Raw genomic sequence first — 15,218 nt, forward strand, 5'->3', positions numbered from 1 at the left:
TTCTTTCAAATTTTTGTGGCCCCATCCTGCTTAGCATTTGGTGCTCAACAGGAAATCTGGATATATTTACTAGCTGATTCTTCTCCTCCTCTTCCATGCTTAAAGTTTGACAGCTGGATTGGAAAACAATGATTAGGCTAAGGACAAGTATGTGTTGGGAGCGGGGAATTACAACATCATTTTCCTCCTTCCTGGCTTCCATTTCCTTCCAGAACCAAATGTCAGCTGGAGCAAAGCAGAGGTAAGAGACATAAGTGGCCTCAGGTGACCCCAAGAAGACCAGAGACTGTAGAAGCTACTAATCACTCCCCAAGTTTCCTGCACTTTCATGATGCTTCAGGAGTAATATCAAATCCCTTGCTGAGATTCTCCCAGGATGAAAATTTAGAGATCAATTGACTTTGAGTATTTCAATAGACCACCATTTAAAATTTGCCAATAGGACTGGTTCTTCAGTTCTTGGTGGTGAATCAGACACCCATTCCAATATCAGGAGCCCATAAGCAAAAAAACCGTAGTCAAGCATATGATTATTGTTCAAAAATAAGTCAGATAAAAGAAAAATATATTTTTGTATCAATTATTGAACTAATTTATATGATTAGGTAATGTTTTTCAAGCAGATGTGAAGCCTGAAAAGGATGCAATTTGTTTTCCTAATAAATTGGTGTCTCTTCTCTGATGAGAAATGTAAGAGTTAAAAACTCATTGTGAATTAAAGACTGAGGCAAAAGAGAAGTGGAGAGGGCTGCATGAAACAGTGACATGACATCAGGCTCTGGAGTCAGACTGACCTTAGTTAGCTCCAAGATCATCACAACTATTGCTTATTCCAGCAAGTGGTTGAGCTGGGATCTGAACAATGCCAGTCCAGCTACAGGGTACTAACCCGGTACACTATATCAGTGCCCCTAACATCAGCACAATGGCTGGCCTTGACAAGGTATTGAGTCACTGTAGTTCTCTTACTTCGGCTGTTTTGAAATGGTTAGTGGATATTTCCTTTCGTGTTGACTGCCCAGCATCCATGTACTCTTCCTGGGTGGGGAAGGGCGTAGAATTTGAAGGTAGATAGGAGATGGGGATGGGAGGAGGAGATGCAGGATAGGAGCATGAAATAGTCCCTCATCCTGCCTCCTGGTCCATAGAACATGGGCATGTAACCACTGGATGGCCAGTCTGATGCTCCCACACATCAGAGATTATTCTCAGAAGCTCTGGTGGAGTTTTAAATCCATTGCAGTGGTCATTCCATTAGCTGTGTGCCCTACACAGATGATTTCTGTAGCAGGGTTTTGACCGTGCCTTCTTCCCTTTGTTCCTATCTGAGCCTCTTCATCTTCTTCTAAAAAAATTCCTTTATTACTTGCATTACTAGAGTTGGTTTCTGTTGTTTGCAAGTGACTTGGAAATAGTAAGAGAATTGTGGTTTGTTTATGACTTATATATGGCTGAAACACCCAGATAAAGAAAGCTGAGCAGTTGACGAATGATATTCAAATAATAATTAACACCATAGGATTAAGATGTTTAAATGGATAAAAAGACAATACCTATTATCTAACCTAATAAATAACATCAATTTTACTTGATGGGAAGCTTAATCATGGGTCATGGCTGATATAGAACCAGCCTCAGCACTATGGGGTTGCACAGCTTCCATGGTTCACTTCTGTGGTTTCTGTACTCAGCATCAGGATGTGCTGGTGTAGAGTCAGTGGTTGGTGTTCTCTGTGTGTACTCAGTGGTATCTCTGAAGGGGTTACTGTTTCTGGCATGAACTTCACAACTGAAATGTGCTGTTTGGTGCACCTACTCATTGGCTTGTATCAGTCACAAAAGTGGGATTTTTACCTCAAATCCTCTGTGCTGTGAGGTGGGACATGCATATGTACCCAAATATTAAAAAAATGAAAATATCATAAACACTGAGAATGATCTAGCTAACCCGTTTCTTGCTGAGGGTAACTCTGGTCCGCTTGTTCTGGTCTGAACACTCTGATGAAGAACTTTGGTAGGGATTTATGATGGGAAGAGCATGAGGCACCTTTTCTGCATCATACTTCCATGGCTGATCTGGTGCCCAGGTGGTATATGTGTTAGAAAGACACAATATGAAGGAGGAACAAAACTAAGTCAGATTGAAATCCTACAAATTTCCAGGTATTTTGCTTAAACTATATCATTTATTCTTTGCGACTCTAGGAGGAAAGTTTTATCATTTTTCCCATTTTATAGACTGAAGCTCATGAAACTAAAATTGAGGATCATAAAGGTACCAAGACTTGTCCAAGTTCAGAGAGCTCATCAGTGGGAAAGCTAAGATTTTCTAGTCCATAGCCAATTCTTACCACACTAGATGAGTAAAAAACTTTCAAAAGGTGGCCTGGATCCAAGTCCCATCTTCCTACATCATTCCAGCTGTATTAGTCCATTTTTATAGCTTATAACAAAATACTTGGAACTGGGTAATTTATAAGAAAACAAAAATTATTGCTTATAGTTTCTGAGGCTGGGAAGTCCAAAGTCCATCTGGTGGTGACAGTGACCCAGGGGTTTCACATTGCCAAATGGCGGAAGTAGAGAGCAGAGAGAGAGCAAAAGGCAGACTCTCCTTTTCTTTTAAAGCCCTCAGAACCACGCCCCTGACCTTGACCACCATTTTTAATCTATTCACTACTGCACGGTCCTACAATCTCATCACCTCTTCAAGGCTCCACCTTTCAATTACCCTAATAGGATCTCCCACCCTCTTAACAGTCACAGTGGGGGCTAAGTTTCTAATATATAAAACTTGGGGGACACAATTTAAGCTTTAAGCTTCAGGAAGTTTTGGGGGGACATAATTCAATCCACTACACCAGCCAACTGTGATGTCTTCCTGTTCTCAACAATATTTATTCTCTGTATCATATATGAAGGTTCATGAAAAGATCCATATTATCCTTTCTTTTTTCCATGAACTTTTCGAAGACCCTCGTATGATTTTTGCAGTTCTGTTTTACATAATTCTTATATCTCTAAAAGATTATAAGCTCCTTCCTTCAAGGAGTGGAAACTGGGTTCTCTTTTTTGTCCCTCCACCACCTGTATCTGGCAGCATATATGTATGTAAAAGTCACCAATAAATATTCACAAATTGATCAGTAATACTCTTAAATGTGAAATTATGATAGTAATTAGAAAATACATAGGTTATAGACAAATCCCACAAATGAAGCATTAAAACTAGAGAAATGCATTCTCCTGGTCGACTTTTTAAAGTTGCCTTTTCAGCAGTGTCTGTGTCCCATCTCTTTTCTTACCAGACAGCTGATTGGTACTGTGGTCACAGAACACATTAAAGCCAATCGGCCTACTGAGTGATGACGCCTCATAGTTTAACCTGGCTGCAGATAAGAAACACCTGGGGAACTTTCTCAATGTAGATACCTGGGCTTCTTTTCCAAATACTCTGATTTGTTAAGGGTAGGGCCCAAGTATCAGTATAATCTAAAAATTTCCTAGGGGATTGGTGCTGTCCAGTTTGAGAAACCACTGGCCAACTGGAAAGAACATTCCAGTAAAAATAAAGATGTATGTTTTCTCATTGCCTATTTCTTTGGAAGAACAAAGTTGATAGGGGGAAAAAAATAACAAGGAGCAAAATGGAAGGGCTGTGCAACTTGGCATGCCCTTGGAATGTGGCAAACTATTTAAAAATATTTGTAAACCTCCAGATTTTTATGTACCTATTGACAAAGTGGTTTAAACAATTGTTTTCCTTCTTAATGCTCAAGTTTACAGGCCCCCAACAACTTTGAAAATATAGGAGTGTTTAGCAAAACATTCTAAATAAGTGACCCTCAGCTCTGGAATTTTCTCCTAGCATGATGCTCTCTAAGTCAGCCAAATCCAAAATTTGGTGGATTTTGAAATATGGTACAAAATGAATTCTTTTTAAACCTGAGAGTCATTAAAGATTTATTTTGCTGGAAAGACATGACTGTAAAACTAACAAGCAATTATTGTTATTGCACCAAGTAGAATCAGAGATCTGTAATGGAGACTACGAAACCAAGGGTCACCCTTCTTTCCTCATTCTACAGATGAAGAAACTAAGCCTCAAAAAAGATGAAATGATTTCCTGAAGTCAGACAACCTAATGGCAGGGACTGGGCACATCATGATCTCATGATTTAGAGGCCAGTTCTCATACAATTTCTTTGGAGAATGACATGGATGATTTCTTCTTTCTACTGTACTTAGTTATTTACAAATGCAATATCCTTGCAAATTCTAATATTATAATCTTTGGTAACTGTAACAAATAGTATTTGAATTATTTTGCAATTTTTGGTGTGCATCATCCTTTCTACAGTTTCAAATATAAAATCTTGTTGCATTACCTTCCTGGTTCTCACAACTTGAGTTCCTAATTTATCTAGAAGGACATATGTGAACTCGTGTATGAAATGCAAATCTAAGAGCTTTTAATCCACAACAAACCATTATAAAGAGGCTTTGACTTTTTCCACATTTCCTGCCTACTCATCTCATTTCCCATTATATTTTACTGTTGACCAAAGAAAAATATAGGAGTCAGAGATATGGGTGAGAGTGACTCTCAGGAAGATAGAAAAAATTTCTAACACTTATTAAGTTCTATTATGTCCTAGGCAAGGAGTCAGGCCCAGAGTGAGAAATTTAGTATGGTGATAGATTCATTTTCCTGGAAATAATATATGACTACATTTAATGAGGCAGATAGTACAGTTTGTCTCAGTTCTTCCCACTTCACATTACGCATACTATTCTATTTCCTTTCACTCCAGGCTGAGAATACCATTGAGATACAAAGGGGTTGATCTCTGAGAACTATTCCCAGAGATTCATTCCTCCTCCTAAAAAATATTGTCCTCTCTCCTTTCTGCAGAAAATTTCCTTTCCTTCTACCACACCCAATCCATGCTGACTATGTAGTGTAATGCACAATTTAAGAGAAAAGTTGTTGTTTGTTATGGATGTTTTCCGGAAATTTACAACCAAGGATAAAATGATGAATAAGGAGATGGGACAGACCCCAGCAGGTCTTTCCACCGTCCAGCCTCGGTGCGTCCCCCAAGCTCAAACCAGCTCCGTCACTTCTTGCTTAGTGACTACAGGCCCTGGCAGTTGGCTTCCCTTTCCCAGGGGTAGGTGGCACCACCCACTCAATCCTGACCACCCTTTTTTCCAAGAACAGCTGTGGAGTGGGACAGTATGTCTCAAAGTCCTGTCACCATCCCCTCTTTGCTGTCCTGAAAACAAGCAAAACCTCCTTTTTTTGGTTTAACTGTTCAGCTGTTAGTCTTGAGAGAGAAACAGAGAAGAGATAAGAAAAACACGAACATTACAAAGGTTCCAGAATCTTTCAAAGTCCTTTCAGTTATGGTCCCCGGTCAGTATTTATGATTCCACTTATACCTTTTTCATTTATTTCTGACGGTAGGAGGTAATGCAATCTCTTCTTAGGTTTGTTGACTTCACTATAAATATTTAACATCTAGATTGATTAGGGATTACAGGGACCACAACATAGGAGAAAAAATGTTACTAAGGTAAAGTTGAGAGGCCTTAAAAGAGGAATGTTCTCAGTTCCCTTTGCCTCATCTCTCTAGAAAGTAATTCTGGAATTTACCATTTTAAACTCTGACAGCAGCTCCTCACTGAAGCCAGGCTAAGAGCCACCTCTGAGCTTCCATATTCCTGCAACAATGGCACTGATGTGACTTACTTGTTTACATCTGTTCCCCATCCTACACTAGGTTTCGCTGGAAGAGACTGTGACCTCTCTTTTCCTCAGATCACTGGGGGCTAGTAGAGGTGCCTGTCACATAGTAGGTACTTAGGAAATGTTTTTCAGATGAATGAAATGGCTCTCAGAAAAAGAAAGGGAGGCAGAGTCTCTCTCTGGTGGGAGATAAATACTCCACCAAGGAATGGACGACCATCTTTAAAGTTGGGTTTGGGTCTCAGTGATGTTGCTAAAAAAAGAAACTTGTCTTACCGTAAGATGAAGAATAATTTGATAAACAAGGAGGGTTTAAGGCATTTTTAAAGCCCACATTGTTCCTTGTTTCCCTACCCCAACCGACTCCCAATATGCATTGGTGACAAGAAAATGGATAAGAAATTGGAATGGGATGGATCAAACAGGAATATGGATCATGTGAAAAATCCCTGTTGTGTGACTTTAAGCAAGCTACCAACGCTTTCTGGGCCTCAGTTTACATCTGTATCATAAAATGAGTAGGTCAGATGATATATGAAGCTCCTGACAGCCTTAACCTTTTATGATTCTAAGTGATTCAGAGCTAGGTAATGTCAAGTTTAATATTCCTCTCCTCAACCTCATCCAAAAAAAAGAAAAAATAATTTTACCACTGTCAACAACATACTTGGGGAGAAAAAATAAACTATAAATTATAGTCACAGGATCAAATGAACAGAAACACAAGATTAAAATATGTTTTCTATCCACAGAATAATTTTTCACAACAGTGTCAAACAAAAAGTTCTAGTCAATGTTTAGACTAGGACTTGATGAAAAATTCCAGACATAAAACTTCTGGAACCTAGACTTGAACTCAGAAGGACCTCCCACCTCTGAATAAAGTTTATGACTAAAATCTCTTGGGAAGGTTTTTTCCTTAATAAGAATTCATCCCCCAACAGTTATTTGAGTTTTGTTATTGAGACCATTATAATATAGTAAAACTCTGGCTATTTCAAACTGTTATTCTAGGATGACAGCTAAAGATTTCTCTAAGTACCACTATATTTTAAACAATTGTGGATGAGAATCATTTTGAAAGACATTACATTTTCTTGACTTCTTTAACAGAATGCACTGAATATAATTTAATCTTTTCCTCAATGAATACCAGTTACTACAACACAGTAATGTCCTTAGGTCCCAGTGAAATACTCTAGGCCCTAGAATTTTTTCTTCTGATGGTGCTTCAGGATGCACCCGAGGTATCAGATGTCACTTTTGACTGCTGTCACTTCCCTGTCAGCTTGGCCATTTCAGGTCATCTCTCCTTGAAATCTAATTTGCTGACTAAGAGTAGGAAAAAGTTTCTTAATTAATCCTTGCACACCCAAGGGTAGCATAGTTTTGGCTACTTAAGGTGCTTAGAAAATGTTTGTTGATACAGTGCATGAATTAATATAGTGGTTTTAAAATAAAAAAAAAATTAAAAAAACCAAAAAAACAAGCTTGCTAAAAAGCTAGGAGTGAAATAACAATAAATAGATGCTGGGCATGGCTTGAGGGGCCTGCTTTAATACATAGATTTGCAACATTTTGTTTACACTTTCTAATCCAACCTGATCCAGATAGACTAAAGTGGCATAGAAGCAAGTACCTGATTTTTCATGAGAAATGACTGAATAATAGTGGTAGGTAAATAAAAACATACAAAATGATTGTGTAAACTTTGGCTGGTTATATAAAATTTAGTGTCATCAAATAATTTTATTTTATTTTTTTATTTTTAGACACACAGTTGACCTACTCCAGACAGAAAACTGAGAAATGGAATTGGCATTCCTATGTTCTTTAGGGAGTTGGCTGATGGGACACCTCATCACACCCACTAGCTATGTGACTTTGGACAAATTATTTAACCTCCTTTAATTTCAGTTGTTTGCATCTGAAAATAGTAAATGAGAAAACCCTTCTCACAGGGTTCTTGAAGAAACTAAATAATATATCTTAAAGCTCTTACTACAGGATCTGGCACTTAGTAAGCATACAGTTACTTTTATTATAACAAGTGGTCCGTTCCTGGAATGGGGACAGTGCAACCCACACTGGGCACAGCCAGACCATGTGACCGCCAAAACATTCTTCTCTTGTATTTGCTGCCTACTCCCAGGCAATATTACTTCTGCCTCAGTGTTGGGTGTTTTGAAACCAAATGTGGAACCCAAATAGAAAAAAGCTCTAAGTTCTCTAAATCTCTGACATTATAGAAAATAGGCATTTCCATTTGAACTAGCAATCTAAAAGAATAGGGTTTTAACGTGGGCAATTTTAGGTGATGAAAGAAAGGCAAATTAAAAGAAGACTGGAAATCTGAGTCCCCACAACTTTTCATAAATGTTACAATCCTTAGCAACTGGAATCTGGAAATTTAAGACCTTCTCATATCAATGTCAATTACTATAGAATTAAAATATTCATTGTAAAAAGCAACAATTATAGCCTCACATTTGCATGCAACTACAGCACTGCACAAAATATGGATTGTCCTTAAGGCAATTTATTAGTTTCTCCTCAATTTAAATGAACAAATTCACAATATCCCAATTTCTTTCTCAGTGTTATTTATCACAACACAATACTTGTAAAATAACATTACTTAAAATAGAGAAATTAAATACTGCAAAATAAATGGGCTATCTTGCAAATTATTATACTTAGAAATTTATAAAGAACCTAAAATATGAATAACACAGATGGTGTACTATACCAAACATTTGCTAAAAAGGAAGAATTCTTGCTATATAAAGAAAAAAAAAAAGGAGATTTTATCATTTCCACCTCAGCTTAACAAATATCTTTTGCCAGTGTTTTTTTAATGGTCTTTCTAACTTAAATACCTCCTTACTGAACTTGGTCAACTTTTTTTTTATTTCTAAGTTTACCTATTACTTCAGTTATGTTAACTAACTCCTCAGATTGCTCCCCATGTTAAATTTTAAGATTATTATGGATTTTATTTTCCAACATCTTAATTAGCTGCATTATTGACTTTTGAATTTTCTCTAAACAAGGCATCTTTGATACACAAAAATATTATACTTGCACCTTAACTCCTTTAGAAGTTATTTTTGCCTTTTTAGTAACACTTTTACACTAAACTTCTAAATTGACAATTCATGAGCGGTATACATAATGCATTAAGAAAATCTTGAATAGCACTTTTATAAAATAATGAATCTCCTAGAATACATAAAACTGAATCCAACACAAAGTTTAAATATACTGACATCAATATGAAGAAAACTTTTATTGAGCATTTAAAAAACTTCATCTGAATGGTTCTTTTTAAAGTTGCTCTTCACTACTGGAGAACTTATTTACTTAAAAATGTGTATCAGCAAAATTGTAGGCTGATCAAAATCAATTTTTTTAAGTAAATATTTTCAAATCTTTAAGAAGGAAGTAAATAAAATTTTAAAAAATTTATGCCATAGTTCAGGCTCTTCTGGTTCTGCAGGGAATAAAAAGAGAAGTGAAGAAAACGCCTGGTGAGGGAAATCAAAGATAGCATGTTAGAATAGGGAGCACAAAGGCGAAGCGACCAGTGACAATAACTGGTCAGCCTTAATGAAATACAGTTTGCACTATCAGAATCCTAAAAAATCTTTTAGTAAATTCAATCACCAATCCATAGCACATTTTTTTTATAAACAAGTTACATCTTTTCAAAAGGCTGGTTTGGAAAGACCTTACGCAAGTGACATCTGAGCAAAACCTGAAGGGAGCAAGGAAGTGAGTACATAGAAATCTGGTGGAAAAGCATTCTGGACGTCCCACAGCCACATCAAACCAAAGATTCAAAGCTGAACTTACTGTCTTTCCTTCCAAGCTTCTCTCTTGTTTCTTTGAATTATGCCATCATCTCTCCTACCACTCAAGAAAGAAACCTGAGATTTACCGTTAGACTCTACTCTTTCCATAACTGAACAACAATCTGCAGCCCAAGTCCTTTTGATCTTACCTCTTAATATCTCCTATTGCCTTCTTTTCATTCCTATTGCAAGAAATCCTGTTACTGCTTTTGTTCGGGCCATTATCGTTTTTCTCTTGGATTTTTCTAATATGCATTCTCTTAACTTTTCCTCCTGCCTCTAATCTTGATTCCTCCAATCCATCCTTGATGCTACCGAACTGATATCTCTTGCTTAAACTTTGCAGTTTTTTCTCATTATGGTCAAACTCCTTACTGTGGCATGGAGGGTCTTAGGTGATTAGCACACCGGCCCACCACGTGTCTTCCCACTTAACCTCACCAGGTTTCTTTTCACCATTTGAGGTAAATTTACTGGCCCTTGCTCTATAAAGCTCCTTCTAAAAGTAACCCATTTCAACACTGTGCTTGTTTACACACTTAGTACAAGTTACTTACAACAATAATTTCTTTACATTTTTGTCTTTCCCAAACCCGGCCCAGTGATTGGTCCAAAGTAGGCACAAAAAATTTAAATGTGTTACTCTCAGTGATTCATGTAAATATGGACACCCCATACCTAAGCTCCAGCCCCAGTTAGAGGAGTTCCTCCCACCTCACACCCTCAGAATCACCTTCAAAACCCCTCTTCAACTTGTAATTCAACATATTCTAATACTAAACACAGATAGCCAGGCTTTCTTACTTGGAAAACCATGATTTATAAGCAACTAAGAGCTTCTATTATGGGGGATTCATGTATACATTGTTTCATCTGTATACTTGTTTTTCAGCAACAAAGAGAATTTCAGTTCCAGAATATATGAATTGCAGAAATTATGAGTCACTTCTGTTGAAGATAATTTGAGGTTGAGAGAATTAGTCATAGGGACTGAAAAAGGAAACTAGTTAGTGACAAAGTAAGTAGAGATAAAGGAAAATTAGCTTTACAAAGCTACTTTAGTCACATCTGGGAGGAGAAAGAGCCAACCTATTTAGAAAGAGGTAATGAAAGTGAAACCCAGGATTAGTAATCCAGTCGTAAAATTAACAACGTATTTAATATATAAATGGGGGGTCAGAAATAGCAAAATGTAATTTGGTATGTACATATCTATAGCAAAATATAACAATTTGCAAACCTCTCACTTATTGAGTCTAGGGGGGTAGCAAATGTTTATAACAAGCATCTGATGAGAAATGGATATTTATAGCAGAACCTTTCACTAGAGAAGATGTTACTGATAGTGTTTTATCACAAATTCATTCCTTAAAATTAATGAATAACAGTTGGAATTAGACTACTATGTATGATTTCCAAAGACAGGTCATTTTGTTTTGTAGAAAATAGTCAAAAATGATTAGAATTAATTTTTTACCTTCTTTGCTCCTATCACTTTTTCAATATTTCCACCTGGGACCTAGTAAGAAGTATATTCTTGGTAATGATAGAAAATGTTACTTTTTAAAAAGAAAAATTACAGTTTTTTTTTAAATTAAGTATTTCATAGACATGAAAGTGGCTTTTATTGAGAGAGCTTTTATAGATAGTTGAGTACGGCCAGTTAACACTTTTGAAAGGCCTTAAAACTCAAATCTTTTTTCTATAGATGGTGACCCCACGCAGAAATTTACCAGGACAGGGAAAATAAGCTATTGCCTATGTTTATCAGATTTTTATTATGCATGGCACACCTGGGGATGTTGGTACAAGCAGATTATCACTCATCAGTTCTAGAGTGGACCTTGGATTCTAGTTTCTAACAAGCTCTGAGAGAGACTGCTGGTCCATGGACCATCCTTTTCAATAACAAGACCTGAATCAGTGGTTTTCAGCCTTGATGCCTATTGGAATCACCTGGGTAGCTTTTTAAAAAACAGCATTTCTAGGGATGAAAGGTTATTTAATTAGCCTGGAGTAAAGTCTGGCCATTGTTGAGTTTTAAGAGCTCTCAAGGTGAGGACAGCAGGCAGCTAAATTTGAGAACCTATGGCCTATGTACTGACTACATTTACTAAGTTTCATCTCAGTACTGCATAGATTGAGAGTAACGGATGTACAAATACTTCCAAATTCTTACTGAGAATGTATTTCATCATAAATCAGGTTAGAACCTGATTAAGGATCTTGGTGGCTTCATTTCTACATTCCTACTAAATTACTTATAACATACTTTTAATGATATTTTAAAGTTAAATATTCATGGATTTATAATGAAATGACAATCTGAATTATTTTTAGATTAGGAGGTAGATACATAAAAATATGTCACTTTAAAGTATATAAAAGTGTCAGTTCCTAACAACAGATAAAAGGTTCAGACTAGTGAAGAAGTTTATTTAAAAAATCTCCAAACCTGTATGCCATTAGAAAGGCTCATAAATACAGAAAAGACAGGCAAAAGTTTACTTAGTATCCCTACTTGAAGTAGGCATCACTGATCCAGGAATTACAAACTGAATTATCACTCTTTATAAGATCTTTCCTACTTTGCTAAGTTGAGGTTTGTAAAAGGTCACGATGCAATGCCATTCCCAAGGCTCCCTCCCTAATTCTCAGAAATGCACATCAAAAATACTCAACAAAAAGAATATTTGAAACTCCAAGGCTGCAGAAATTCTCTAATTATTTATAGTAAAGAGTATTGGAGTACAAGTCAACTGCCACACACTAATGGTGTGACTTAAACTTTTTGAACAGGATTTTTTCCACACTCCAGACCTTGGTGTTATCAGCACTGTGTTCTAACCAAACTGAGCAAACAGGTCAGTTTACTTTAGTCTCATTTTAAAGATAAAGAGGCCTCAAAGAGATTATCTTGAGAATCCCTAAGCAGATCAAAGCTCTATTTAAAAATAACTGATTAAGTGGTCCTTTAAAGCAAATATGATTAATTCTAACAAAAACAAAAAATACAGCAAGTTTACATTTGAAATGACTGATTTAACAAATCTTTTAAGAAAAATATCATTTTTAACTTGTCTCAAGTCTAATTATTTGGCTACCCTTTCAAATAGCAAATACGTTTAAATCTTAAAAAAAAAAAAAGAAGTGTGTGGTAGCGGTGGGGAGAAAAAGGATCATTAAATGCAATGCAAGAACACCAGGCAGAATTAAAATAAACAGTGTAAACTGAGGACGAAATACTAAAAGATTTTTCTAAAGAAAACCATTTCAAAGCATGCAGTATGAGATTTTAAGATTTATCCCAAACAATACAGAGATTCTTATTGTAGACACAAATTTTTTCTAAGTACTACAAATAACTCATAATTCCTGCATAAAATTAACCTAATTAATAAAGATGGGAGTACATGGAGACTAGTTCCCTTTGCTTTATTGTTTAGTTTGAATAAATGTCCTAGCAAGCACAAAACACCTAGTGTGACCAAATACATGAGAAATCCCTGTATAAATTAAAAAATGCCATTCTTGCAGCTTTCTGTCACAAGGATGCTGAGAAACAGTGAAGGAGTGAGACACAAGGTTGTCTCAATTTTAAGTTTCAATCATCAATCCTCTTCAGAACTGGAATCATCCTCTTGGTCAGAGAGTTCAGGGACAGGGAAGCGGAGAATGGCAGCTACTCCAGTCAATTGGCTGAGCTGTTCTCCAGACACATGAAGACTAGAGAATATTCTAACCGTGCCTGCATTTTCTTTCACACTGTCCACCAGCCTCACATACCGGCTCCGTGTGGCTACATCCTGATGCCTGAAAAGCTCATCACTGATGAGTAACGTGTCAATTGCCATGGCTTCGTTGGCCTTCTCCACCTGCTTGAGTCCGTAGAAAGCTCGGTCAGGTTCATGTTGCAACATTTTATAGAAGTCATCCAAGGCTTTTACTTCCCCAGCAGCTTTAGTGTCTGAAAGGCGGCTAGCTACAGTAGGGTCACAAAGGGCTTCTTTCAGGGAGTACTTGTGTCCAGAGGAGGCATGAACCTGGAATCACAATTACGAAAGTTAGACAAAAGAATCTCTCAAAGCACCCATTAATCAGCCCACCAGAAACTAAAACCAAAAGCACTAATAAGGATTTATATGTTTAAGGACTTCAGCAAAGTTTACTACGTAAATTTGCTAGATATTTACCAGTTCTCTTTTCAAATCATTACCTCATTTACAATCCCAGCCAAATAAAGACTTTCTAAGTTATCTTTCCCAGTTCTGAAACTTTAGAGTAAGTTATACCAATCCTTCTGCCCATTCATAATTATCCCTTGATAAGATTGCTTTACCTGAAGGAATTTGGACCGGTTTTCCAAGAGTACTTTGTTGTCAGTCTTCACAGCTTGCTGAAACATGTAGTCGCAGAACTGCTCCCTCACAAATCCTGGGCTGGCCACCAGGATGCACTTTACAACATCAAAGTGTATGTGGCGCTGGATGGCCTGGATCACCTGGTCGTAGAACCTCTCCAAGGCCCGGTCATGTTGGGAGCAGTTGCCTTTCCGTTTCCTAGGGATGTTCACCTCCACCTTGGCCCGAGTGAGGGTCATGCTGGGAGTGACTAGGCAGATATGGGCGAGGCCTTCCTGCATCACTACAGCTGCCACATCAGCGCTCCAGGCTGGGTCACAGGCCTGCTCGATGCGCTCCAGAACCACACTGTCCCATTGTTTCTTGGCCAAGGTGAATTGGCGGTTGGGTTCCAGCTCGATAGTGTGGTAAGCCCCCATCTTCACATACTCGTTCTCTTGGATATTGGTCCCCTTGACCCGCAGCTGACAGGCTTGTGAGTCGAAGTCGATGGCTTCCACGCAGAGAGTGAGGGTAGTGCGGACCCGGTTGCTTCCCACGCTGCCTGTGGAAGACTCGGTCTGTACCTTGCGGATTGTGGAGGCGCGCAAGCTGTCGCCCACCTGCACTAGATTGTAGGTGTGCCACATGTCCTCAGGCTCCTCGGGGACCAGGGTCACCTGGCCCGCATTGTCCTTCTCAATGTCCTTCCTCACGAGCTTCATGGCCTTGGCAGGGGCTCACTGACAGAACAATAGAAACTGATGGGTTCCGCACCAGGAAAGGGGCCGGGGAAGGGGCAAGGGAGCCTAGACCGGGAAGGGGGCGGGGTCCGCTTCCTATGAGCACTTGCCTGGCGGGAAGGAAATACTCTACCTCCAACTCGTGCCAAGGGGAGCACTTACTCTAGCTCTTCCTTTCCCAGTCTCCGGGCTCGATGCGCCGAACCGGCGCGGGAGACACCGAAGCGGACACGTTCCTCTCCGTAGTTCCAGCGGCCAGCACGCAGCCACAGGCTGACGCAATGAGGGCGCACGCGCAGGCCGCGTCCCGCCTCCCGCCGTACGTCTTACGTTCGCAACGGAGAGGCGGTGCCCCAGCGTACGCGAGCGCAGGCGCACTGAGCGAGGAGGTTTTTCGGCGGAATACTCTCTAAGGAAGGTGTACGGGGTCTTTGGGACGACTCTTTTATTTTAAAGCTGAACTTGGACTTCCTAAGTTTTCTTTTCCTTCCTTCTATGTGAAGAATCTAGGGAGTCTGTGAGTTCAAAT

General features: G+C 38.4%; 1 protein-coding gene across 1 annotated transcript; it reads right to left on the bottom strand.

The window, feature by feature from the left end:
* Positions 1–8,273: 8,273 nt before the first annotated feature.
* PELO (pelota homolog (Drosophila)) lies at positions 8,274–14,963 on the bottom strand. Its single transcript, XM_008573524.1, has 2 exons — positions 13,946–14,963; positions 8,274–13,649 (listed from the first exon to the last, which is right to left on the bottom strand). The coding sequence occupies exons 1-2, from the start codon at positions 14,669–14,671 to the stop codon at positions 13,218–13,220; spliced, it is 1,158 nt and encodes a 385-aa protein (XP_008571746.1). The 5' UTR covers positions 14,672–14,963; the 3' UTR covers positions 8,274–13,217.
* Positions 14,964–15,218: the final 255 nt, after the last annotated feature.

This window comes from Galeopterus variegatus, unplaced genomic scaffold (genome assembly GCF_000696425.1).
Source record: "Galeopterus variegatus unplaced genomic scaffold, G_variegatus-3.0.2 Scaffold930, whole genome shotgun sequence".
Classification (NCBI taxonomy): domain Eukaryota; kingdom Metazoa; phylum Chordata; class Mammalia; order Dermoptera; family Cynocephalidae; genus Galeopterus; species Galeopterus variegatus.

Coding starts and splice junctions, on each gene's coding strand:
- PELO (XM_008573524.1), bottom strand. CDS start 14,671: ATGAAGCTCGTGAGGAAGGACATTGAGAAGGACAATGCGGGCCAGGTG. Junction 13,650..13,945: donor ACCGGTCCAAATTCCTTCAG/GTAAAGCAATCT, acceptor TTGTGATTCCAG/GTTCATGCCTCCTCTGGACA.